General features: G+C 41.6%; 2 protein-coding genes across 11 annotated transcripts in view; both read right to left on the bottom strand.

The window, feature by feature from the left end:
* The window catches only part of LOC135248004 (uncharacterized), a 93,206-nt gene that overhangs the window by 62,424 nt on the left and 6,464 nt on the right, over window positions 1-24,318 (bottom strand). The gene's annotated exons all lie outside the window — the stretch shown is intronic.
* LOC135247999 (serine/threonine-protein kinase BRSK2-like) lies at window positions 828-24,318 on the bottom strand. Of its 4 annotated transcripts, none has more exons than XM_064322047.1 (19): window positions 22,839-24,318; window positions 21,553-21,647; window positions 20,281-20,366; window positions 19,913-20,053; window positions 14,979-15,095; window positions 13,959-13,992; window positions 12,657-12,725; window positions 12,181-12,327; window positions 11,522-11,553; window positions 11,159-11,323; window positions 8,778-8,875; window positions 8,309-8,459; window positions 8,126-8,186; window positions 5,718-6,324; window positions 5,275-5,323; window positions 5,050-5,173; window positions 3,683-3,893; window positions 3,334-3,423; window positions 828-3,152 (listed from the first exon to the last, which is right to left on the bottom strand). In XM_064322047.1, exons 1-19 carry the CDS (start codon window positions 22,924-22,926, stop codon window positions 2,941-2,943), a joined length of 2,577 nt encoding a protein of 858 aa, XP_064178117.1. In that variant the 5' UTR covers window positions 22,927-24,318; the 3' UTR covers window positions 828-2,940. The 4 variants fall into 4 exon arrangements, with proteins under 4 accessions (XP_064178117.1, XP_064178116.1, XP_064178119.1 ...); XM_064322046.1 differs by having other exon boundaries at window positions 8,309-8,462; window positions 22,839-24,316; XM_064322049.1 differs by having other exon boundaries at window positions 5,718-5,997; window positions 22,839-24,314.

Genomic DNA, 24,318 nt, shown 5'->3' with positions numbered 1-24,318 from the left:
ATATATATATATATATATATATATATAATATACATGTATATATTCTACAGTGAAAGCATTTTGTTTTGCTTTTGTTGATAGTTTTGACAGGTGATACACCCATAAGCATGCAATAAAACATTCACCATGGTACAGTGTAGAATATTTTTCAGCACCACAGCTTGCAGCAACATGCCATGATGACTATAATAACTAAATTATCTGGCCAGTCTCCCTTAAAGTGCATGCAATCACCAACTGACGTCAAACAAAAATGGTGCCCATTTGTTTGTATGTACTGGATACATTATGGTACAGTACTGTTGACAAGGAAGCCCAATGCACAGGATACATAAGAGACAGAAGAGAAACTAGAATGAAGCCTCTGCTTTTAGTGTCATTTTTGCATGTTGAAGCGTTGGTCAAATGGCATTGTGGGTTGTTTGCGTGCATGTGCGTGTGCGGTAGTGGGGGGGGGGGGGGTAGGTGGGCGGTTGGGGGGGGCTGAGGGGCAGATGGAAGATAGCTACTTTGTTCTCCTGTGTACAGTTCTGATGAGGACAGTGCATTCCAGTTTTGAGTCCCGTTTCATGAGAAAATGTCCATAGTTGACTGTGGAATCATCATATTACGTCAATGTAAGAATACTGCGTAAATATGTGAAAAAATCTGAAAATCACTCAGTTATTCATATCCATACTTCTGGACTTCTTTTTCTTGTAACAATCGGTAACAGTACTACAATAGTAGTCCATCTGTTTGTTCTGAATATCTTCCAGTATTCTTTTCTGTTACCATTTAGAATTATTTTTTCCCAGAATTTCTCATTCTTATTTAGATTCATTATCAAAGTGAAGGAAAATAAATGATTGAGTGAAACTAAGGACTGAAATCTGAAAAAGACTGACAACTTTTGTTGTTTTGAAAAGATTTTAAATGTGGCTATCCGTTTTCCTTCACTCTGTTTTCACTGGCAGTTTTATCTTCCATTCTGACGGTGATTTCCAATTAAGCATTCACTACCAGTGGCCTCTGTTACAGATTGCGCCTCATTCCCGAGGCTACTTTTCTAGTTATTCTTCCATTTGTTCAGCTTACTGAATTCAATTATCTTTCTTCTTCCATCCTCCTCTCTAACATAAATAAATAAAAGAAAGCATTAAATAAATGAATAAATGAATAAGTAAATAAATAAATAAATAAATAAATAAATAAATAAATAAATAAATAAATAAATAAAAGTGTAACAGTTTTAGACATTCACTTGGTTAGATTTTTTTGATCGTTCATTCGGAAACTCATTAAATTTCTTTGCTTTCACAATCACAATGAAAGTCAACAGAAAAGGGTGTTGAATTTCATTTTGAACCTTCTCTTTTTTAAACGTGCAGTTTTTTTGTGTGTATTTCTATTATGAAGAGTCACTGTCTCCAGATTAAATTTCCATTATTTTTTGCGTGAGCACCACAATTCCATCACTGAACGCTCAAGGTTTCCTTATTCTTCACATTTGTCATGTTTTCTGTCCTTTTTTCAAGCTTCAGGTTGAATGGTTCATTGAAAATCATGCTCCGCTGGTTGATTCAGTAACATTGGGGAGACTGATCACTATCGTAGGTCAAGAGAGTTTTGAGCTTGCATCTGATTTTTACTTGCAGAGACACTAGCTAAGATTCAACACCTCTAAGCTTTGTAGCTTGTTCAATTGTATACAGGTTCCCACAATTTTTAGGCCCTCCTTGATTTCATTGTACTGACCTCACCTTCAGGCATTTCAGTCTTGGATTTTGGATATGAAGGACAAATTGTTCCTTAACATTCAGTATTTTTTGTCTGATCTGCCGCTCTCTTTGCTTTGTTGGAACTACTTCACTCATTCGGACATCATAGTTTGACTTGGTTCAAATCAGTTACTCAATTTAATTTTCCTGCACATTTACTTATTCCATTCTGTGAAAGAAGGTCATTGTATCAATGTGTAGTATTGCTATCTGACTCTGACTGAATAGCTTATGCTTGGTCTCTATTTAAAAACTGACAACAAATATTAAGAATTATTTAAATTAGTTGAAGGGATAATTGCCCCTCATAAACTAAAGGTCTGATGATATGATAATCTTTTTGATGAGATATCACCACTGGCAATATCACCACAAGTTTCCAAAATCATGTTTGGTTCTTCACTAAAATACCAATGATTCTATCATGAGAGAAAAATAACTGAGGTAAGCTCCAGATCCTCTTGATCTCACCATTGTAATTGTAAGCTTTTCCATTTGTTGTAACTTCTGATCTGTTCTTCCCATTTTCCAACATGTTACAGGGCTTTCAAGATTCTTCCTCTGAGAATTGTAAGATTCAAGTGTGGTGACAATAGCTTTAGCCAATGGTGTTTCAGTCCATTGCTTGGTACAATGGAAAAAAAATTACAATTTCTACTTTAAACCTTTTCCAGGGCTGGAATTTTCTCTTTTCAGTTAGATTTTTTGCCCCTTCGTCTTTCTTTGTTTTCACATCATTTCTGTAATCTTTGGGGTGGTTTCTCTCTCCTGTTTCCAGTGGGTTCTTTCACTGAGACCTTCTGGTTTGGATCCTTCTGTCATACAGTTTTCCTTTTTCCTCCACGGTAGTTCTAAGACTACATTAAACATCATTGATTGTATCATATTTTAACTTTCCAGAGGTTATGGTTTCTCATTAAGAATAGCGTTGCAATGCCATCATAAAATTTTTGTATTTATGTTATTGGTTTTCTTTCCTTTGAGGGATGAAAATGTTTACAGTGACCAATAGACCATCATGTTTTGTTGAAATAAAAAGCATTATTTTGTCATTGGGGAATTATGGGTTACTTTTGAATTTACTGAAGAATTTTCACTTTGATCATTTTTGTCTCACTTTCAGTGTTGTTTAGGGTGAAATTGTGACCCGCTACGGTACTGACTGGTTGTTGCGGTTTTCTCAGGGTTGAGACTGCGTTCCATTGGAGGACAGGAGTCTTGTCTTGTCTTTACCAGACCCTCTGCGCTGTAATGCACCTCCGCTTCCTCCTATTCCCCCTCCGTCCCCTCGCTCGCCCCACTCGCCCCTGTCCCCTCCACCCTCTGAGCGACGTGAGTTCTGGCGAGTTGGGGTGCCAGGTGGCCGAGAAGACAGCTGCCCATTTTTTTCATCTGATGAGGAAAAAGAAAGGGGGGAGGAGAGGGAGGGAGAATTAGAGAGAGACGAGGGAGTACAGAGTTAGAAATAGGGAGCAGATAGAGAGAGAGAGAGAGAGAGAGAGAGAGAGAGAGAGAGAGAGAGAGAGAGAGAGAGATGCTGCACAGCACAAGCATGACTAATGTGTGGACTCACCAGCAAGCGCCTGCACAGAAGGTTGGTCGTGAGTGCTCAGCAGCTGGGCTTGAATGGTCTCCACCACTCTCTTAAACCTGCGACTGGGACCTGCAGAGAGAGACAGAAGGTAAGGTGCAAGCATGCGCACACACACACACACACACATACTGGAAGCAAAAGTAAAACTCATAGAGAGGCAGTGACAGAGAGAGAGGTAAAATAAGATAGGTCCGATCAAAATGAGCTGCCATTGTGTGCTATTCCCAGGCCTACTTTTTAATACCATGCTATCCTAGCTATTTTTAGCATATGCAGCAAGCCATTCACCCAGCCATCACACATACTCTCTCTCTCTCTCTCTCTATACCTGATATGAGGGTGAAAGTCACACTGTAGATGCCCGTCTCCCTCTTGCCCTCCCTCTCTGCCCTCTCTCTCTCTCGCTCCCTCTCTCCCTCAGAGAAGGCTATGTCCACTTGGAACTTGACAGGTTTTTGGAAGACGGAGGGACCACCAGAGGATTTGTACTCTGCCCTGAAACTGGTCTGGGAGATGACACTGTGACTGAGGGAAGGAATCTGAAACAGAGAGACAAAGAAAGAGAGGTAAATAAGGTTTGAGATCCTGCAGCATAATTACCCCGCAGTTACTCAGGCCCACTGTACACACTGGAAACACACATGCTGTGTAAACTTACAACTTGGTAATACTACACTCATAAGACAGCAATGGCAAAATGAGGAAATGTTATTGTGGAAGAGACCATCTGGTTATGTGTGGTCTTCTAAAAGGATGTGTATCTGCCGTTTCCCAAACTTTTTGGTCCAATGTTGACAGTGCTTGGCCCACTTGAGTCTTTTCATCTTGTTAACAGCACATAGCAAGGGCTTTTTCTCAGATACACATCCTTTTAGAACAGCAGATTGTAGTTGCCATTTCACTGTAGTCAGGGGAACTGGTTGCATTGAACTCTCTAGTTGCATTAGGTTCTTCCTTTAGTTGTGCAGTTTTACGATGGTCTCTCTTGCTAGACAACACAAGACATTTGTGTTGTCTAGCACACAGATATCTTGTGTGGTCTTCCTGGTCTTCTCCTGTTAACATTTCTGCTCATCAGCTGGACCCTTCTGAGTGTGTCCTGAATACTGCACCTGGAAATCCTAAGCTTCTTTTCAATTTCTCACTGGGAATAACCTTCTTGCCGCAATGTTTACTTGACCCCACATCTAACCTAAGTTCAGACCCTTAAGTGGTGTTAACCACAGCCCAAAAATAGAACAGATAATGTGTGTGGAAATATCATTGTAGCAAATCAGGTAAACTTCACAAACATATTTGGGAAACATGCAGGGTGGAAGGGTAAGCAAGCAGCATCTGGGCCCCCACGTACTGCATCATCAACGTGGCTCACTCTTATCAGTTCCTACTGATAAAAACTATGAGAACCATGCGCAGAAACTGCCTATGTATGTGCCTGCATGTAATTTCAAGTACTGAATGCCTTTGAGTTTCCAGAATTTGTATTGGATAGCCTTCAAGCACTGTAATCAGACATTCCCAGACTGAAAAATAATTTGAAATTAATTTAATGAATAATAATGAATATTAAACATCAATCAGAAACACATTATATACCAAATATACCACATATATATTAATACAGCTTCAAGCAGTAAGAAAGAGCAGAGCTAGAGCGACAGATGACGATGGACAGAAAGTGGCAGATATACTCACTGAGAGGAACGCGTGGACGATGTCAGCTTTAATGGAGCTCAGGGGCTTGTCTCTGATCACCACAAAGATCTGCTCCTCCTTCTCCAGACTGATGAAGTTCCCAAACCAGGACCTCTTCGCCAGTCTGAGGGAAACAGAGGGAAAGAGGACAGGTACGTGCTCATAATCAGTTCTGCCATTGTTGTAACATTTGTCATATCTATTGTGTATGCTCATAGTACTCACTCAGGACTGGACTCTGGCGTCAGGCTGGACATGTCCTCTGATGTTGGGACTGACAGGGAGAAGGAGATGGTGAGCTAATACCGTTCTCACATTTTCACACATTACACTGAACACTGACACAGCATGTGAAAAGCAAAACAGAGCCAGACCCACCTGCAACATCTGAACAGTACCCATTTCTTATAGAGTAGTCCAACATATGTAACATTTACAGCAGTCCCTCTGCAAACTATGAAAGTCGTGACCAAAAATGCAATTCTCTCTACAAACAGTACAATATTTGTGGACTAAAATATTATCAATATTTCATTGCAGTCAAAATGTCTCCATCAAATCATACCAAACCTTCCCAGCCCACATAAGAGACTGAATAACGGTAATATTTAAAAGAACATTTTCCATAACAAAGCTCTCCCTCCCTGAAAGTTCAGTTCAGTTCTCACCCTGTAGCTTGCGTCGATGGAATCGTGGAGAGCCCAGCAGGTTGTTCTTGAAGGAGTTGAGGCGGGTCCTCCAGTGGGCGGAGCTACTGGCCGCCATGCCTCCACCACCCCCAGGACTGGAGGGTGGAGTCAGGGAGAGGGAGCCCACGCCCACTCCCCCGCCCTCTGCCCGTGAAGAGGACGAGGAGGAGGAAGAAGAAGGAGGGGTAGGAGGGGGATGCTGGGGGTGGTGGACAGGGGTACCAAGTGGGGTGGGCAGCGGAGAGCCCTGGGGAGTGACCTGTGACAGAGTGTTAGGATGGGCAGAGTTAGGATAGATAGTTTTGGTGACTGACTTGAGAACGGAAGGAGCAGGGAAGAAGAAAAAGCGAGGGATGGGGGAGAGAAGGGGCGAGGGGGATGGGGGCGGAGGGTTGTGGAGCGGGAGAGACTTCATGGACTGAAGGTGAGGGCGATCAGAGGCGGCTTTAGAAGGTAGAGTTTGGGTTTTTTGGTCGGGTGCTCGCTGGGCTGCCCGAGGAGTGGTAGCACTTCCAGGTTTAGGGTCCTTAGACTGGGTGGTGGTGGCAGAAGTGACTTCTGATTGGCTGAAAGTGAAGACGGGGCTCTGATAGGGTGGGGAAGAGGGGGATGGAAGAGGAGAGGGAAGATAAATGGAGAAATGGAAAGAGGAATGGACGTGAGTAATGAATTATGACTGCAGAGCATCAGTCTTATGAAAAATTAAACATATGGAAGCCACCACTGGATCAATGATTATATCGTCATTTGTGTGTGCTTTTTATTTACAGTAATTGACTAGGTTTTGTATAAAAGAAGATAAAGTCTACTGTATGTCACCCCTTCAAGTTATACAATTCCCAGTAAGGCCAGACAGCTTACAGTATTTTTCCCATGCTTGCAGTTTCATCATGAATATTTTTTTTTATCTTATGTCTTGTGTACATTACATTACTTTAAAAAATGCTAACAGAATCTAAACAACAGAGAGCATGTCATATTTAATGACTGTCTCTTATAAACATCACTGGTATTTCCATCCTAGGAATGCTCACACTACATCTGTAGTCAAAGGCTATGGTCACAGGGTGTCACACACTAAATAAGCCATGCCTAAAGACTCATGATAAAATCAAATCAATTTGATATTTTTGCACCAGTCACAGACTGGCTTAAAACTGGATTGGGAGACTCTGACAGTCTCATGTTAAACGACTGCCAGAGGAGGGTGTGCAAAGCGATCACGCAAAGACTGGAGATTTTCGTTTGATTTCCTTAAGATCTTGTCTAAAAACCCTGGTACTGTACACTAGACATAACACACATGCTTGTTCCCAGCTTCTTTTCTCGCAGTGTGTTAGTTCAGAGGTTACAGGTATAGTACGTTCAGGTTCCCTGTGAGAGACTGTGGCTGGGTAACCTCCTTCTGACAGAGACAAAGCCCAGCTTCACCCCACAGAGGTGAATAACATTATCCATGATGTGTGATTTAACAAGAGGGCACTGTGCATCTCCCCGCTTATCCTCTCCACAGGACCAGATTACTGAATTACATTCTTTGCAGATTATCTTTTCATTCCGCTCATTGCATGAGCCTGAATCTGGATACTGCCCTACTTTATCCAACGGGTCCTGTTTTGGCCTTTCTTTTGTTCTCTGATAAATGCTGAACTGAATGTACCCAATCACACATTCATTCCCAATGGAGACAAGAGTTGAAAACTGTTAATTTGGTTCGTTATACTGGATTTTGGTTCTCATTTGCTAATTTTATTTTGACAACTGCATACCTATGGCAACTGTGGTAATCAGTGTGACACTACCAAGAAGTGATACCAAGAAGCCAAGAGTTACATGACAGAATGTTCCCTTAACTGAATGCAAGTCTTTAAATAGGTAGCATGAAACATGTATGAGTGGAATCATCATAGGAATCATCCAGCATTGTAAAAGAACAGAGGCCAACTGAAAGAGCTCAGAATGTGAGGGGTGGGATTTGGCATGTGTAATGACTCAGAATGGGACAGTATGGGTGTAATGAGCATTCTCAAAGAACAGTAATCACAACACATCAGAACAATCCAGACAGAAGAAAACTGCATAAATGTGGCTTATTATGTGTACTTAAAACATCCATTCATCATTATTAATACAAAAGGCATGTGCCTTTTGTGTCATTTTAAACATTGCAAATCACATATTTATAGTCTTATATTGAAATAGAACAATTATCTGATTAAAGAAGAACATATGCTTAACATTAACACTGGCATCTAGTATAACTGTAACAACTATGTTTATGTTAAAACATTAGTGCATGCGTACAGTGGATCTGTCTATTCTTAAGAAAAAGCACAAGTCACCTGTAGCCTGGTTTTGCGCACACGTAAAAGCCAATAGTAACCTACCCTGGGACTGCTGAGGGGACTGGAGGAAAGTCCAGTGGAAGCTCCGCTAACTGAGCGAGACCTGGGAGAGAGGCAGAGGGGGAAGTTAAACCTGAGAGAGTGTTTGCTGTGCGGCACACTCTCGTTCACTCAGCTCATCGTGCCTGCCGTGCAGCAGCCTCTCTCTCTCTCTCTCTCTCTGACCTTTGGCTGTGTGCTGCAGTGTCCAGAGCCCGGCGGGGAGGCGTGGGAGAGCCCTGCTCCGTGACGCTCAGCACCTCCAGGCTCTTCCGCTCCGGACGGCAGCGGCCGTGCCGGGTCAGCATCGGGGAGTCCACCCGCTTCCGCGGAGGGTCTGCTGATAGGTGGAGAGACGGCGTCAGGAAAGTCTGCGGCCAGGAGCGGACCCACCGCCATTTTCATCAAACCCTGTCCTGCTGCATGTACCTCCACATTACATAACCATAATTAACCAAAGAAAGTTTTGTTTAAAGGCCGGTTGTTGGTAACACGGGGGTCTCAGACCTGTACAATGGGAATATAAATGTTACATGCAGTCGATGACACAAAACCAAGGCCCAAGCAGTCCTTTTTATATGATGGTCATCAAGGCTGGAAGAAAGGCCAACTGACAGAGAGAGCCAGAGACACACAGCCAGGGGCTGCCCCTCACCTATGTCGTTTCTGGGGGGCAGGTCTTCATCCTCACAGCTGGGGTACCGCTCTTTCCGATCCAGGAGGAGGTAGTAGATCATCTTCTCCTGGTTGTCTCTGCAAGAGACAGAGAAACTTGTTTGACTTCCCTACTTCTATTTAAAAATATAATCCCATCCATATTTTCTTACAAATAAAGTCAGCTAAAAGCCAAGTCCTGTGATGGTCTCTTAAGTATTTCCTGTCATTCATGTTAACACAAATTTGCATGTGCATTGATGACATACTGTCAAAAAGTATTCCGCACACACAGTATGTTCACATGCTACTTCTGATACCTTGCATCTGACTTTTTCGCCAAGAGCCACAATGTAAAGAAGAAGAGGATGACCCTTAAAATATAATGGGCATTTTTGTCTGTGACACTAGAAACACCAGGATTTTGTCAGTAAAATTAATGCAGCAATAGCAGAAAGTAGACTCGTCTCAGGCCGTGTTGCTTTCCTGGTGCACATGTAGTAAATATGACTGTGCTTTTTGTACGACAGTGCTTACCTTAAGCCCAAATAAAGTTCAGCCAGGGCTGGAAGTCATCTTCGCAGCTTAATTTCAGACCAGCTAATCAATATGTCAAATCCAGGCTGACTACAGGCAGATGTGTCTAGATATACTAGTTGTTATTACTTTGTTGAATGAAAAATTGAAATTGATTTCTCTCACATTTGTTTTCCTTAAAATGACTATTCGGAAAATGGTACCGTGTTTCTGAAGAAACATTAGCGACAAAGATCTATAAAACATAATAGCAATTGAGTTGTACATCTGAAATGTATTTCTGTTTCAACCACTTGAGAGAGCTCCTTAATAATTTCGAAATTCTCAGACAGAGAATTTAGCGACAGATACAGGTGCTATTTCATTCTAAGCCAGGGTGGTACGCGTTTGCTCAGACAAAGGCTTATATTTAGTCAAAACACATCCGCTTGGATTAACATGGTCTAATGATTTCATTTTTTTCTGAACCCAAGGGGAAATCCTTTTGTGATACATTTTAGAGTGCTGCCGCCTCCCCTCTCATATTCTTTGGAGTATGGGGAATGGCCAGGCACTGTTTAATTTCGGCTGTGGAACACTCATCATGTCTGCTATTTTGTAATAAGGGCCGCTGAACTCTTGTATATTAAGGGCAGTACACATTCTCACTGGTTCAGGGAACGGTTATTAAAGAACTGCTGTAGCTACAAAACCACCCAATAGTAAATCATTGACTTCCATTAGCAAGTACATTTAACCCTATTTCAAAAGAGCTCATTTAATGTGAAACAACATTTGAATGCCAACTGCATGCAATGGCTGCCACCTTAGAAAACATCAGCTAGAATGATGCTAGAGGTTGAGACAAACATAGGAAGATTATATTTTTGTGCCTTTAGTTTTTATGCTTCTTTAGATTTTTAATTAACTTCCATGTTGACCACAGTAATTAGTAGGAGTGAGACAATGCACTCAGTCCACGGCACAATTAGTGTCCTGTTTGCGATATCATATTCCCATTGTGCAATATTTAAAAAACCTTAATCCTTAATATTTTTATATTAAAAATTCCAGATTTGATACCTTTTCTCAGAGGCATTTTTGTAACAATTTGTCGATTCAATGTGTTTTGCATTCTTCAATTGCTCCTCTATATAGAGGAGAGTCAGTATAAATGTAACACATCATAAATATAACACGGTAAATAACTTTGGTACACTGCTACTACAGTAGCCATTTCAGGATGTACACATGCAATGCAGTCCTCTACCAAGTGCCAAAAGAATGGAGCAATTTGACCACATTTGTGGGAAAGCTGTGTTCTTTTTTTTTATTGTTTTTGAGCGCGGTAAATATCTGTTCCAGAAGTTAATTTTTGGATATAAGGCATTAATTTTATTTACAATAAATCAAATCATACATCATTTTACACAGTCATCTGTCCTTGAAAGTTTAGTATGGTTTTCCGAATCAATTTTAGCAGAAATTGTTTGCTTGGTGACCAAAAACATGATGTCCCTGTCGGTATAAATGTAACCGCTGTTACAATTACGTCACCTCTGAGTTGCTATAACAAACAATGTGATTTTTGCGGTTATATGTTGTCAGACATGGAATTCACCAGTTGACTGTTCTGTTCTAGTTTATTTTAACACACCATATATGATACAATAGGCCAGCGTGTCACAACTTTCAACTTTCAAATCAGGCAACTGTCATTTACATTAAAACATAAAAGAGAAATTACTTTTGAAAGTCATCATATATCATACAACATACCAGCATGTCAACTTTCAAATGCATAAACACTGAAACATGAAAAAGGACCCTGAGCACTAAAGAGTGAGAATGAGAGCGAGCACTCACTCTTCACACTGCAGGTCCCGTGTGAGTTTTCCTCTGTCTCTGAAGCAGCCCAGAGAGTGCATGCTGTCCAGCACGTCAGGGTCCAGCTCCGTCAGGGACAGTATGCGGCGCACACACACCCTCCTGGGGGGCGGCTGTTCAGGACAGGGCTCGTTCCTACCCCCCCTGAAAGCGAGTGGGGGGGGAAAGAGAAAGTGAGTGAGAGAGAGACAGAGAGAGAGAGAGAGAGCGAGAGAGATATTACTGACTGACAACACACCTTGTAGTGAGAGCTCATGGATATACACATATTGTTGGCAGGCAAATTAACTGCTGTAATGTGCAATGTGCTGAGTAAAATATACAGGTGAAAGATTGACTTACTGATACCAGGTGTGCTTTTGTATTGCTTCAAGCTGTGGGAAAGAAAGAGGTATTAACACAGTCTGTATGCACAGAGATGCCACTGACAGATACATGGTACAGGTTGTAATTTGTGCAAACGCGGGCACTGACAGAAAAGTTACATTTTATATGAAGGCAGATACATGAGGCACCAATGTAACTCTTCTGTTTGTGTACATGCGCCTGTCACTACGATTTTCAGTGCACATCAAACAGTTACTGTGAAAAGGCATTAGTTATGTGTGCCTTAGTGAACTGATAAATGGATCAGTCACATTAAAAATGCACCCATCTCAACAGAACATTATTAATCAGACAGTCTCTACCTCACAATGTTAGTCAGCCTGCAAAGTAGTGACTGTGTTGATCAGTGAATTATTCCCTGTGTCTGTGTGTTCCTCTGTAGGTCAGTGTATTAATGTCTACATGTCTTCCTCAGTGTCAGTGTTTTCATGTGTTAGCATGTTCTCCAGTCTGTCAATGTATTACAGTCTCAGTGTCCCTCAGTGTGTCAGTGTCCCCGTTTGTGTGTCAGTGTATTAGTGTGTCAGCATATCCCTGTGCGTGTAAGTGTAACTGTGTGCCAGTCCCCCTGGGTGTGTAACTATTTCGGTGTATCGGTGCTTGTGGGGACGCACTGTGAGCCTCTTGTCTGGGTTGACTTCGATCATTCCCCTGAGCAGGGCCTGGCAGTCGGGAGGAATGAAGTGGGGCATGTGGAACACTCCGCTCTTCACCTTCTCCAGCAGCTGCCGTAGGTTGTCATGGTCAAAGGGCAGAGCACCCTGTGGAGAGAGGACAGGGAGATCGGGGATGGGAGAGGGGTGCGGAGAAGCGGGAGAGTAAAGACACGCAGTGGGCAATTTGTACCGATGCAGTGGAAGATATCACGACAGAGATGGAGACAGAAATGTGGACAGGGATTGTGGGAAAGAGAGTTTAGCAGACTGGCTAATGAAAATGTATACAAAGTTGGACTGTAGTCACCGTACGAAAACGAGACACAGAGTCATTATAGGAAATGGCTACAAAACACTGGCAGGTAGACAGCCATTGGAGGATACAGTGAGATGCAGGCAGACAGATCACACGGAGGACAGAAAGGATTCCTCACCACCAGCAGTGCAAAGAGGATGACCCCACAGCTCCACACGTCAGCCCTCCTGCCGTCATACTTCTCACCCTGCAGTGAGAAGCGTACGCACCGGTCACGCGCGGCGGGCCACGGCACAGCCACGGCCAACGACGCACTTCTCCATTCAACATCAGGAACCCAAGCGCTCGATGGATTAAACACTCAGAAATAAATGCCAGTAGAGGGTAGTGGGTCTACAATGCTAAACCTCTTAACATTATTAAGAAAAAGGGAAGTGGCAGCTCTCTGACAAGATCGGTAAACAGGAAAAGGAGTGAGAAATTGACATAATATAATTATCAGTTGAAAACAATTGTCAGTTTAAATGTTCCCTGCCTCTCTGTATCTTTCTCACAGGCCATTATTGCCACAAATGTAGTGATTACAGCTGCCTTGTCAGTCACGTTGCTGACCCCCTGCTAAAAGGTGATATACCTGTATGTGGCATTCGGTCCGCCTGAGAGGCGGATTGGTCTCGGCTGCGCTGGCTGGTGGAGAGAGCACACGCACCTGGGTTGCATTAGCTAATCAGCCCAGGTGCTTAAAGGTTTGCTGCTCTCCACAGTTCGGGGCCAAGACCGGGAGCTAACACAGAGAGTGCAGTTATGATTTCCGTTTTGTTTTATTTTGAGCACTGGAAAAAAAAAGCAATCCTCAGCTGGGATGCTGGAGGAGCTGGACCTGGCTGGGAAGGCGGGTCAGCTACAGAGCAGGCGAACTGAAAAGTTGCTGCTCTGTTTTACTTTCTTTTGTCTTTGTTATTTTAGCTTGTTGTTTTAGTTTAATGTTTTTGCCCCGAACCCGTGAGGGGGAAGGGTGAAGTGGTCCGTTTATTTTATTTCATGTTTGTGTGTGTGCACTCTCTCTCTCCATGTGACAGAAACGGTGTTCCCCGGTATTGCATCCCCTCCCCGGAGTGTCACACTGGTGTGTGACACTGTAATATAGCCACAACTCATATAATGTGCAGTATGCATGCTGTGTAGTACGCTAAGTAGCTGGGCAGTATGGATAGAAGACTGGATACCAGGGCAGAAGTACAACAGGACATCACCACTGTACCCTTAAGCATTTTTCTGATACGTTACGCTAAAAAGGTAGTTTAAGATTAAATATGCGACGTAATGTAAAATCATGGCCCTCATTGTATAATCTAAAGTTTGCTTTTTAAATTCAACTGCACCATTTGAGCAAACAATCAACCTAAACATAATCTCAAACATAGCTGTAACTGTAATACATTTCACAAGTAAAATCCACAATTTACGTCATGCGACTTACTCTGATAACTTCTGGACAGGCATAGTGTGGGGATCTGAAATTGGTTGAAGCAAAACACATGTATGTAAATAGGCACATGGGCTTGATTAAACGTCCCTTGTTCTCACAATTTCAAATACATACCTCAAAAAAGAACTCGTATTAGGCTTGTGAGGTTTTCCTGAATGTTTTATTTAACCAATAGTTCCATTCTCCAACACCAAGACAATACAGGACTTTCTGAAGCCATTTGTGAAGCAATCAGCACCTTACAGTATCTTAATAATTTCAATTAATAAATTAAATGGCACAATTGTGGTCTGCAATCAAGACTGATTCCCTGAACCAGTTGTTTCAAGGCTGGGCTACAACAAAGACCTGCATGCAAACCAGACATTTCCCAGACAAGAGAGAACACCCCTAGTTTAGCACCCTTCGCATCAACAAGTTCTTCATTTGGCTCTTAATTGTATAATTAGTTGCATTCTTTTGACTCCTTACCACTAATTACTGCAATTACAGTTGCTACAGTGATGCCTTGAGGATAATGACTGAAATACAGGTTAAATGGGCGACATAGCTCAGGAGGTAAGACCGATTGTCTGGCAGTCGGAGGGTTGCCGGTTCAAACCCCGCACTGGGCGTGTTGAAGTGTCCTTGAGCAAGACACCTAATCCCTAACTGCTCTGGCGAATGAGAGGCATCAATTGTAAAGCGCTTTGGATAAAAGCGCTATATAAATGCAGTCCATTTACCATTTACCAAATGCTTTCCAGGTCTCATTTTCACGAAAAACTCATGGCCCTGATAATTATAAACATATAACTTCAACAGCTTTCTTCATCTTGAATGTCAGGAACTAAACAAATGAACAGTTTCACAAGTACACTTGCACATGCACATACATACACACACATGCACAAGTACACCTACACACTCACTCAAGTCACTCAAATTCAAAAACACACAGATTCGAAAAATTCTTATGAACAAGAAAGTGCACCAACACACACACGTGATGCACACGCAAACACTACTCACCCACAGCTGGTCTCTAGAAGGCTGTCTCCCACCTGCAGTGAGGCCATGCCGAAGTCAGCAATTCGGATATTATTTTTCTCATCCAGCAGAAGGTTCTCAGGCTTCAGGTCCCTGTGGCTGTGGACAACAACAGAGAATGCATTTGACACATTCAATGTTCCTCTCTCACTAGGAGGATCAGCATATGTGTCACACCAAAAACTGTTCTCTCACTAGGAGGATCAGCATGTGTGTCACTCCCAAAACTCTTCTCTCACTAAGAGGAACAGCATACGTGTAACACCTAAAACTCTTCTCTCACTAGGAGGATCAGCATATGTGTCACACCCAAAACTCTTCTCTCACTAGGAGGATCAGCATGTGACACACCCAAAACTCTTCTCTCACTAGGAGGATCAGCATATGCATCACACCCAAAACTCTTCTCTCACTAGGAGGATCAGCATATGTGTCACACCAAAAACTGTTCTCTCACTAGGAGGATCAGCATGTGTGTCACTCCCAAAACTCTTCTCTCACTAAGAGGAACAGCATACGTGTAACACCTAAAACTCTTCTCTCACTAGGAGGATCAGCATATGTGTCACACCCAAAACTCTTCTCTCACTAGGAGGATCAGCATGTGACACACCCAAAACTCTTCTCTCACTAGGAGGATCAGCATATGCATCACACCCAAAACTCTTCTCTCACTAGGAGGATCAGCATATGTGTCACACCCAAAACTCTTCTCTCACTAGGAGGATCAGTATGTAACACACCCAAAACTCTTCTCTCACTAAGAGGAACAGCATACGTGTAACACCTAAAACTCTTCTCTCACTAGGAGGATCAGCATATGTGTCACACCCAAAACTCTTCTCTCACTAGGAGGATCAGCATGTGACACACCCAAAACTCTTCTCTCACTAGGAGGATCAGCATATGCATCACACCCAAAACTCTTCTCTCACTAGGAGGATCAGCATATGTGTCACACCCAAAACTCTTCTCTCACTAGGAGGATCAGTATGTAACACACCCAAAACTCTTCTCTCACTAGGAGGATCAGCATACATGTAACACCTAAAACTCTTCTCTCACTAGGAGGATCAGCATATGTGTAACACCTAAAACTCTTCTCTCACTAGGAGGATCAGCATATGTGTCACACCCAAAACTCTTCTCTCACTAGGAGGATCAGCATGTGACACACCCAAAACTATTCTCTCACTAGGAGGATCAGCATATGTGTCACACCCAAAACTCTTCTCTCACTAGGAGGATCAGCATATGCGTCACACCCAAAACTCTTCTCTCACTAGGAGGATTAGCATACATGTAACACCCAAAACTCTTCTCTCACTAGGAGGATCAGCATGTGACACACCCAAAACTCTTCTCTCACTAGGAGGATCAGCATACATGTAACACCTAAAATTCTTCTCTAACTAGGAGGATCAGCATATGTGTCACACCCAAAACTCTTCTCTCACTATGAGCATATGAGCAATAATGCCAGACCTGGCTAACAACAGTGCCAGGATAGTGAGTAAAGATGCAACTTCACTAAAGCACCATTGCAAGTTCATTGTGCAAACCAAGGAACAAAGTACACATTCTAAATATATACAGACTACACCCCTAACAAGCCCTATGAAGAGACATATAAAACCATAAAAAATCAATCTAACCCAAAGCCATAAAAATACCATCGTTTGCATGGTGCAGTCTGAGGAGATGGGCCATCGGACTCAATTATTCTATTGTCCTGACCACCTCGGGAAGTTTGCTCCTCCACTGCGGGCTCAGTACAGACAGGCATCATAACTGGAAGAGGCAACCATGCTGGAACAGGAGAGCTAGTTGCCTTGAGGCTGTGGACTGGAGAGATCTGGCCAGGGTGTAGGGTTTAGCAATTGATTTGGTTTGTTAAATCTTCCTGCATTTTACAAACCAAATCCATAAATGTCGAACAATGTGTATTTTCTGTTGTCTTTCGCATGATCTGCCATTCAGAGTCTACTGCATGACACATTTCATTTTGCACAACTTGTGCGTATGACATCATTCACAAGACAGACATAGACAGGCATCTATGATCTCAGAAACCTTTAAGCTAAATGCTAAGACTGACAGATGGTTGGCAAAATCTGTTGAAAAAAAATAAGGGGCCAGATGAGGTAACAGATGTGGTAAAAAAAATGTGGTGGGTGGTGAGTGAGCACAGTAATGATACTTATCATTTATAAAAAAAAGAATGTGAAAAAGAATGATGAATAATAATAGAGGATTACTGTTTAGCCACAGTTCTTATATTGTTACACAGTAGCAGACATTTTTGGGCTGTAAGCAGCATTATAGTTACACCAAATGGCATAATTCAAAATGCAAGAATGAAAAGGAATGTATACTTCATTAATGCAATGCAATAATTGATACTATTCAGTTAATATTAATTAATGCAATGTTGTATGTAGACATATACTCCTGGTAGCTTGTGTTCATAAGATTTCTGAAAAATGCGTTGTACATAATAAATAATAAATTCATAAAAAAATAACTTGCGAGCAAAACAACCACAGAAACCACATTGATGTTAGCATGTGGCTTTTAACGTTGCTGATCTAACATTAGCTACGTCTGATATAGCAATTTTGTCTGCAAAAAATCGTCACCATTAGCGTTAATCAAATGATCTTACAGAGCTCTCACCACTGGCATTTACACCGGGACACTTTCTCTTTAGGTGCTCTTCCACACATGTTGTACTGTGCCAGGCTAATGCCCCTTCGCACATTTTACAATGAACATTACCGCTCCAAACGTCCGAGAAGAACTCCCATATTTCAAGTGTTTTTATATGCTCTCATTGGCCTCCCTGACTTTGTGCTGTCATGGTCAAAGGCATCAGCCCACGGTAAGTCACAGGTGTCATGAATCAGGCCACTGCTCTGCGGTAGGATGCCCTCTGGGCGACACGTAATTTGCATACAGGTGACAAAGCAGCCAAATAATACAGAATGTGGTCCTGCATATCCTATCAAATATAAAGTTGCGTGCAGATTTCTGTGCAACGTCACAGCTGAGGTGCACACTCAACCCCAGAGCGGCATACTCATTATTCCAAAAAAAAAATCACGATCAACTTGATAGCAGAAGCTGAAATGTATGATGGAGAACAGTTATTTTACATTACATATATTAGTTACATCAACAGTGTGTCCATGAAGTATGTGGTGCTATGCTGTAAAGCTACGTTGCCTCCCATCTCATCACATATGCACTCAATTCAATGAAGACAGCTTCAGTACAATTTTGCTACAACCATACATCTGCTGTTTTGAAGCAAATGGAGTCAATGGCTAGCTAGCTATCCATGACAGAAAACATACTGTGAGACATTTTTCACCCAGGACCAAATTGAATTTTAATGCTAAGTTACGCAAATGAATGTAACATAACACTGGTTTGCTCCTGTGAATGTGGGATTCCCAGCTGCCTAACTAGCTACTTAGCAAGCTAGCTAACAATATATCGATAGAAATGGACACCTGTGATTTTAGCAACCTAGCCACAAGATCGAAAAATTAAAATGCCTTGCTGAGTACATATTCATGTTGTAAAGAAACAGGTTGATCTTAAAGGGGCAATAGATCATTTGGATCCCCATCTGGTGTCCACAAGGGAGGACTGTAGTCCCAACCCACAGCACGACACCACCTTGCTAACTGCACTCGATCAAACCTCCACCCACGCAAGAGTTTGCCAGGTTCTCTCACAACCCGTGTCACTGAACACAGTCCGATTGGAAGACGGCTATTGCTGTATCCAAAATGTCAAGTAGTCCTACGTCTGACAAGAAATGAATATTTGCACAGAAACTTTTCAATATATTATGGCAATGCAATAGCTACACAGCTAGTGATGTGATTTGTCCTAGCTGTGTGTGATGTTGACTATGCATGTAAACTAACATTAGCTATGATAGAAGTGGAAGCAGCACTATAATTAGTACAGTAGTGTTAAAAATCAAATGTTAAACATTTCACAGAGAACTGAACGACTGGTTTTATTGTTTATATTAAATACAGGGTGTTGCAACTCATTTTTATCACCAATTATTTTTTTCCAGTTTGTAATTCTCAATTGATTTCATAGGCCTGTCCTTTTACTGTCATTATTTCCATCAATTCAGTTATATGCAGCTGAGCATGCAGTTCACCACATAAGCTTCATATTATTGTGTCAGAGGAGTAAAACAGATCCAGAACTGGAACAGGAAGACAACGGGCACCCAATTAAGCAGAGGATTTGCTCTTGCATGATGAAATGGGGACAGCCCTGCCAACTGCATCCCTCCCTTCCTCAGCAATGCTTCACGCTTTTATGCTCTATTCAGCAAGGCTACCTGAACTGGCAAACCCAGGATTGTTACTAGATGATGGGGTACACTTTCTGTCAAACAAATGATGCTAAACAAAATGATTAAATCGAAGGCAAGAGAATTGTGTACAACTGACTTTATTGATTGAACTGACTTCATTGATAAATGGCTGAGTCATTAAGCAAGCACCTGACGCGACCAGCACCCAGTGCTAAACAAACGGAATGCAACTTCAAAAACCAAGTCTTATGTTCCCCAGTGGTCCCACTCATAGACTGCAAAGGGTCACATTATCTTTCCCAGAATGCAAGTCAAACTGATTGTCCAACACACAGGACATAACACTTCAAATAGTCTGACTAGGGTCAGTTTCCAATAATAGCATGTTTTTTTTAACCAAATGAAGCTATGATCATTTTATGAAAAACAAGACATCAGTAACACATTCAGGATGTCCAATAACATATTTGCTCTGCTGAATAGGGACAATCCACTTTGTAAACAAATTACCTCTTTGAATAACAATACAAAAATGAGAGCACTTGACCATGTATGCGCTATGTCTTACCAGATTGAGTGACTGTGACAGAAATCGAGTGCTGAGATGATCTGTCTGAAGAACTTTCTGGCCTCTTTGGGTGTCAGCCTCCCTTTCTTCACCAGGTAGTCAAACAGCTCCCCTCCTGATACATGCTCCAACACCAGGTACCTGAGGGGAGGGGCAGGGGAGAGAAAGGTCACAGCAGTGACAACGCGTTCATTCATAAATAAACCCATTTTCAGAAGCCCAAAGAAAACCTGAGAATAAGACCCAAGCAGAGATCAAATAGGAGTTGGTACTGGTATACAGTCATCAGAGTTAACAACACAGGAATGACAAAAATGGCAGTCAGGACAATTTGAATGGCATTGGTAAAGCACTGGCAACGTACTTACAGGTATTTGTTATTCTCGTATACATCATGCAGTTTCAGCACATGCGGATGTTCTATGAGCTTCAGAATAGCAATCTCCCTTTCCACCTAAACAGGAAAAGAAGCATGAAAGGGAGGGAGAGGGGAATGAAGAGAAAACGAGACAAGGAGAAAAGGAAAAGAAATTCAGGAATCCCATCACAAAACAAACCACCTTCATTTGCAGCACTAGTATTCCTTCCATCCTCCCGCAACTGTTTCTCCTGAACAGTAACGCTACTGCATTGCATCATCTCATTTACTCGCCGTCACGTTCTGTGATTCATAAAGCTGAGTCTTTCACAGCAACAGCTGAAGACAAACACTTTGCAGAGTCGCAGCTGCAGTTTTCCACTTGGGAATCAAACCCATGAACCTCAGCTCCAGTGCTCTGACCACCACTCTGCCTGCTGCATGTGATTCCACAACTGCTACTGGCATAAATGTGGCCATGGGTTGTTTTAAAGCAGAGATTCCATCCCTGTGCAGATAGCAGTCATTATCGGTGCTCAAAGGCCTACTGTTGCTACTGATAGCATATCAAGACTGTGCTGCTGCCAGAGCAATCTCTTATACATTTTGTGGCCACTTTGATTATTGCCAAACCAATGTAATCAAAAGGATGACCCAATGCTATAAGCAAGTACTATACAGTAATATGGTAACAGTAAATGTGAGGAAACTGCTACAGTCAATTCTCATCTAGACCAATTCATATCTTCTATAAAGTAAAAAGTTAGCAAGACATCTGCAGATGCTGACAACTTCTCTCAACAGTGATAATATCAACAAGAGTAATGATAATGCTGCATGAGACACAAATTCTGAAGACACCAGAGATAACTGAGCTAATGAAAGCATGTATTAAATATCTCAGACTGCAAACCAAGTCTTTCAGGGGGAAGCAATTAATATCACAACCAATGCACATAAAACACATCTTTATAATGGTGCAGACATTCTAACAAATAAGAAGTGTTGCACATCTTGAGCAAAAAACATATTTATGCATAAGGTAATACATGGGGAAAAAACAAATCAGACATAAGCCAAACTGATCCACACACTATTTAATTAATTAAAAATAACATTATCTTCATTTGTGTTCTGATTTTTTCTTTCCCAGATACATTACCAAGAGGAATTTCACGTAATTTAATATGGTCTTTTCCTCTCAATTAGTAGCAGAATATCGTGGCAGTCAATCTCTGAATGATAAAGTGTATAATATTAAATATATTTAAAAAACCCTTACCTTCATAAGCACAGACTCAGATAGCTTCTCTCTGTTGACTATTTTGATAGCAACCTTCTGTCCTGTGATACAGTGAACTCCGAGCTTAACCAAACCTAGATGAGAGGCAGGAAGTAATAAAGGGAGATAAAGGATCAGAGTGGAAAGAGCAAGCTGCAGAAAGCCTTCGGGCTAGCTAAATATGCATTGTATGTTCCTTCATACAACAAACTGGAAACAAGACCAGGCCAAAATCTAGTATAGGGCTGGACCTCTTCGGCCGACCAATGGTGGAACTTCATCACTCAGTCACTCAGTCAGTCACAGACATTCGCGTTTGAAGGGCTGGCCCCGCTGTTGCGGTCCAGCCAAAAAGACTAAAATAAACACTGCCATTTGATCCATACAAGTGCAATCACAAAATTTCTTTCAGTGACCTTTTTATATTTGTGCTGATTGTTAACCATTTAAAATGTCCTGCTGCCCATAGCAGGTCCCTCAGAGAGTTCATGATTCACCAGGTATATGTATTTGCCTTTGGCTATAGCCTACAGTAAAATGTCCAGTGTTAATTCAACTCTTAACAGATAACATTTGGTCCCACTCTGGAATGTGGGACAAAATGTTAGCCACTCTACCAAAGAATTCACATGCTGGCCTAGTGACTAGCCAGACAAAATATAATAAGCATACTGCCTTCATAACTCCAAAAGCATCCATCAATGCAATGCAAGGCTACTGTCTAAATACAACCGTATCTGCTTCCAAAACTGGACATAGAGAAAACTTCTGGAATTACAAAAAATCTCAATTTTAGCAGGCCTATTAATAATCTTGTCAATAGAGACAGATACACATGTTGTATATAAAAAATGCCCAGTTAGCAAGTTATAAACTGAAAACTACATACTTTCAACAAAGGGCATAAACACAGAAATGCACATATACACACACAGAGTGGCAATGATTAACTACATCATAATGCAGAAAACGATTCATTCAGACAAACTTGCGCCCACAGACAGACACAGCATTACAAACAGTGTGTATGCTACTAGAATGTTATAAAATGTGTACTATTAAATCACATGAATACATTCCTATCTTAAATTGTCAATTTACTTAAGTCACAAATGTATCAGTGCTTCAGCAATGCTTAATATAGCAAATGAATATCATCTAAAAATACAATGTCCGATATAAATCTGTTTGCTTTCAGACCATTTCCTTTTGCGGTTTTTCTTGTTAGGCTACCTTAAATTCACTTCAATACTATAAGTTAGTTAATAATAACAACCACTTCTTACCTGTTTGTCCTTTCCCCAGCGTTTTCTCCAGCCGGTAAGGCCCAACATACTGAGCCGACTGACTCCCTGATATTTCCTTACTGGACATACTGTACGTGTACGGTTAATAGGCTTGTAAATAATTTTACAGTAATATAACTTAACTACAGTATTTTCAAAAGGAATTTATAACTGTCCGTCTTGTACGCGAAACGGTAACGTAAAGACATTACAAATCGAAGACAATAATAATCTACAGTGAGAGACGGAGAATGGGCTTGTAGTAGCAGGCTACTCTTCAATTTTGTGGCCTACCCTTCACTTCTCATATCCAATATTGAAATTATAACAAGTATTCTCGGAAAATGTTTGCTCTTATTGATATCTGCGATGTTATATCATATTGCGGTTGGTGAAAATCAGCAGTAAGCAGTAAGATAATAGTTTTGGTGATTAAATGAATGAGGGGGGCAATGAAAAGAAGGAGGAAGGGAACGGGGAGAGGTAGAGGGTAGAGGTATAAACGTTTGGTAATAAATGTGTGATAAACAGAACACAATTCAAGTATATTTTACGACAAGTCCGAGGAAAGAAATAATAATTATTGTTGATAATATATTGGAATCTCGAATTATTAATATAGGCTAGCCTACGCTCACAACCGCGTCGGTGTGTCGCGCACAAACCCAGTCCGTCTCCGCCTCGGAATTTTAAATACAGTTTTGTTTTAAATAAGAAATCAACACCATAAGCTACTTAAAAACGCTGTTTTAGTCTACAGATGTATCTTCAAGCCTCCCTCCCTTCCCATCACCTCATTTCCCACTCCCTGCTCTCTATCTCACGGCTTACCAATGCCCATTATTTTTAATCTGCATCGAATCAACAACCGTTTAAAGAAACTATTAAATATCGTGCAAACGATACACACTGTATCGTTTCACAGGTCAGAATCCTGGTTGTATCTTCCCTTTTATTATGACAAAACAACTACCATGTATCTATAGCCTACTATGCTTTCTATTTCGCTGTCTGCTCACGATAAGTCTTTGTCAATATGTAATCCTTATAAACTTCCTTTCTGATGTACAGAAATGTATTTCTTCAACTAGGCCCCGGTCAATTGGTTTCGTGGAGGAAAAACGCGTTTCTAGTAAAACAAGCATCTTTAGCATAGTACTCTCCCCCTCCCTCTCTCGCTTGTTCCCTCTCTCCCTCCCTTCTCTGTCTGTGTGCATATCACAGCATCTTCTCTCTCTCTTTCCCCGTATCCTCGTTTGCCGGTCCCGGGTTCATTCATTCAGCGTTATCCTTGTAAAAGGTAGCCTATAGACTATTAATTGCGCTTCTCTGAAAATCGTTCTGTTTGTATTGAGGCCCTCGAAAACGAAGACCTCCTGCCTTTCAGTATCTGCTTCTTCCCGTAATCGGTCTTTTCTCTCTCCTCTTCCTTCTCATCCGATACGAGCAACATCAGCATCCGGGTCCCACTCCCTCTCCA

The sequence above is a fragment of the Anguilla rostrata genome, chromosome 2 (assembly GCF_018555375.3).
Source record: "Anguilla rostrata isolate EN2019 chromosome 2, ASM1855537v3, whole genome shotgun sequence".
NCBI classification, from domain to species: domain Eukaryota; kingdom Metazoa; phylum Chordata; class Actinopteri; order Anguilliformes; family Anguillidae; genus Anguilla; species Anguilla rostrata.
The sequence above is the reverse complement of the archived record's forward strand: the minus strand, read 5'-3'. Positions and strand labels throughout refer to the sequence as shown.